Source organism: Triticum urartu, chromosome 3, assembly GCF_003073215.2.
Source record: "Triticum urartu cultivar G1812 chromosome 3, Tu2.1, whole genome shotgun sequence".
Classification (NCBI taxonomy): domain Eukaryota; kingdom Viridiplantae; phylum Streptophyta; class Magnoliopsida; order Poales; family Poaceae; genus Triticum; species Triticum urartu.
In genome coordinates, this window is record NC_053024.1 from 690,220,822 (window position 1) to 690,223,369 (window position 2,548).

Below are 2,548 nucleotides of genomic sequence, written 5' to 3' on the forward strand. Positions count from 1 at the left end.
GGAGGCGCCGCCATATGGATTCCACTCTTCACGCACCCTTGGATCCAGTTCTTCTGGCGAAAGCCAAAGACCAATTTGGGTCGGGCGACGGCGTCGGCATCGTCACTTCCCTCTTTGGGGCGTCGCCAAGAAGAACTTTGGGTCCTGTTTGCACGCTCCATGGGATGGACGCTCGCGACATTGCGGTCGGCAGGTGTCCATCCGGCGATGTGTTTGTTCGGTGCGGCTTCTTGTGTGGCATCGATGGTGGCTTCGGGCGAAGCTGGCTTGCTGATGGGTCTTCATAGTCGGTCTCTTCCAGCGTGTTCGAGGGGTTGCCATGCCTCACTTCGTCTTCTTAAAGTTGGAGCTGCTAACGAGGGGCCCTTGTGGTGACGATGACACAAGACGGGTGGCCGGCTCTGGCATTGGCTCGGCGCATGCCCAACGTTTCTCTCCTGCAATGCTCGTCAACAGAGTCGGAGCTGCCTGGTCGCCGACGCGTGCGGCTGACTGTTTGGCATCTACCGGTGCGGGCCTCGACGCTTGTTTGTGGTGAGGGCTTCTTCGGTGGTTATCGATGGTAGAGTCGGAGTCACCCTCGTGGAGGCGTGATGACGATGACACTGGGCTGCAACCTTGACGACGCTTTTCTCCTCGTCGGCGTGTTTGCGTTCTTGTGTGGGTTGCTAGGTCAACTTGTGTGCCTTATTTTTGCGGACGAGTTATGACGGTCTTTGCTTGGTTTTCCGTTAATTAATCGGGTAATTCTCTTCAACCTTTTTAAATGAATCGGGCCCTGAAGGACCGTCTTAAAAAAACAATTTAATTTTATGAAGTGAAAGGCCGTCAGCTTGTCCAAAGGATTTGATCCAGGCACTTGAGGCATCCTAGCCTCACAGGTGAAGTTTGAAATTGCCCACGTCTCCGCACTGAACGCGTATCCCGTCGGCCAGAGAACAAATCGCCAAGAGATTTTCCAATTTTTTAGTCTCCGAGAGAGAAGAAGACGAGATCGAGAGCTCCCTCACACCATCGACCATGGCAGAAACTGCAACCGGATCGCTGCCTCTCCTCCCGGATGAGGTCGCCACCACTCGTCTGAGGCGGATCATGGCGGAGGCTGCAGGAGTGATGCCTCTCCTCCACGCCCTCCCGGATGAGATCTCCATCCGGGAGATCCTCGTCCGCCTGCCCCCCAAAACCCTCCTCCGCTGCCGCGCTGTCTGCGCGTGGCGCCGTGCCACCTCCACCCCTGAGTTCCTCCTCGCCCACCATGCCCGCCAGCCCGCCCTCCCCCTCCTCTACAGCAAACATTATAATTGCAGCGTCGGCGACGACATCAAGTCCATAGACATCATACCCTACGACCAAAGGCAGCCGACAAGCTCCAGTCCGTCGCCCGACTTGATGGCGCCTCCGACATCTCTCTCGAGGCCTGCTGTGACGGCCTCCTCGTCTTACGCACCTGGAATAAGAGGGGTGAAGGCTACGCGGTGACGACCTTCATCTGCAACCCGGGCACTCGTCAATATGCTCCCCTCCACCAGCTTGATGGCTTCGGGCTCTTAGGGATGTACTCACACAGACCAACCGGAGACTACAGATTATTGCTGTACATAGTCCAAAAGATGAGGAATGATGGCTGCTACCTCTACACATTAGGCTCTGGCCAACCGCCCAGGCACATAGGCTGCCCTGATGACAAGGAACTGATGAGTTCCCCTGCATCTGTCTTTTTCCATGATAGCTTGCATTGGCACACAGACACCATGATAATTGTATTTGACACCACCGACGAGTTGTTCTGGCAGATGCGCTCTCCGATTGTTTCAGCAGATGACCATGCTGACCTGTTTGAGATGAGTGACATGCTTGCTTGGCATGTTCTGTTTTAATGAAAAAGAGAACATTGTAGATATCTGGGTGATGCAGGACTATGAAGGTGAAGTATGGGCCTTACACCGTCGGATTGAATTGCCAATTGCAGAGATCATGGGGCAATTTCAAACTTCTGGAGGTTGGTTCGATCTGGTGGCCGCATCTTGGGATGGTGACGTGCTCCTGCTGATTCAATTTGAAGGTAACTGGCTACTTCAGGTTGACATGGATGGCAAGTTGATTGCTAATATCCATCGCAGATTCCTATGTCCTACTCTACTTCGGCTCAAACAATCTCTAGTTTCACATACCTTCTTTCCGGCACTAGAGGGTTATGTTGTCAATGCTTCGCCTTTTCATCTCACCTGATGGTTATGTTCTGAGTATTATTTAGCTTTTCAGCCGAGGGCTGTTTATGAGTGTGGTGATGCTTCTAACAGCCTAGTTCTCTGTATCCACATGAGCTGCAGTATGTATTAACTGGATCCTCTGTGAGCATACTAGCTTTCTTGTTGATGTATTAACTGGATCATTATTGTGGTTGATGCTATCTTTTGTCTATGTGCATGATTCCTTTGTATTACCTCTTAACGATGCAGTCCGGTGCTTATATTTTCTAGTAGACAATGTTGGCTACATTTTCACCCACTTCTGAATTCTGTTCCTGTGACTGAATCTTTGAACATAT

At 51.9% G+C, this 2,548-nt stretch overlaps 1 protein-coding gene across 1 annotated transcript; it reads left to right on the plus strand.

Annotated features, from left to right (window-relative positions):
• The first annotated feature begins 1,020 nt into the window (after positions 1 to 1,020).
• On the plus strand, positions 1,021 to 2,229 carry LOC125547188. Its single transcript, XM_048711170.1, has 3 exons — positions 1,021 to 1,372; positions 1,468 to 1,698; positions 1,886 to 2,229. The coding sequence occupies exons 1-3, from the start codon at positions 1,021 to 1,023 to the stop codon at positions 2,227 to 2,229; spliced, it is 927 nt and encodes a 308-aa protein (XP_048567127.1).
• The last annotated feature ends 319 nt before the right edge of the window (positions 2,230 to 2,548 follow it).

Coding starts and splice junctions, on each gene's coding strand:
- LOC125547188 (XM_048711170.1), top strand. CDS start 1,021: ATGGCAGAAACTGCAACCGGATCGCTGCCTCTCCTCCCGGATGAGGTC. Junction 1,373..1,467: donor AAGGCAGCCGACAAGCTCCA/GTCCGTCGCCCG, acceptor AGAGGGGTGAAG/GCTACGCGGTGACGACCTTC. Junction 1,699..1,885: donor TGATGACAAGGAACTGATGA/GTTCCCCTGCAT, acceptor TTAATGAAAAAG/AGAACATTGTAGATATCTGG.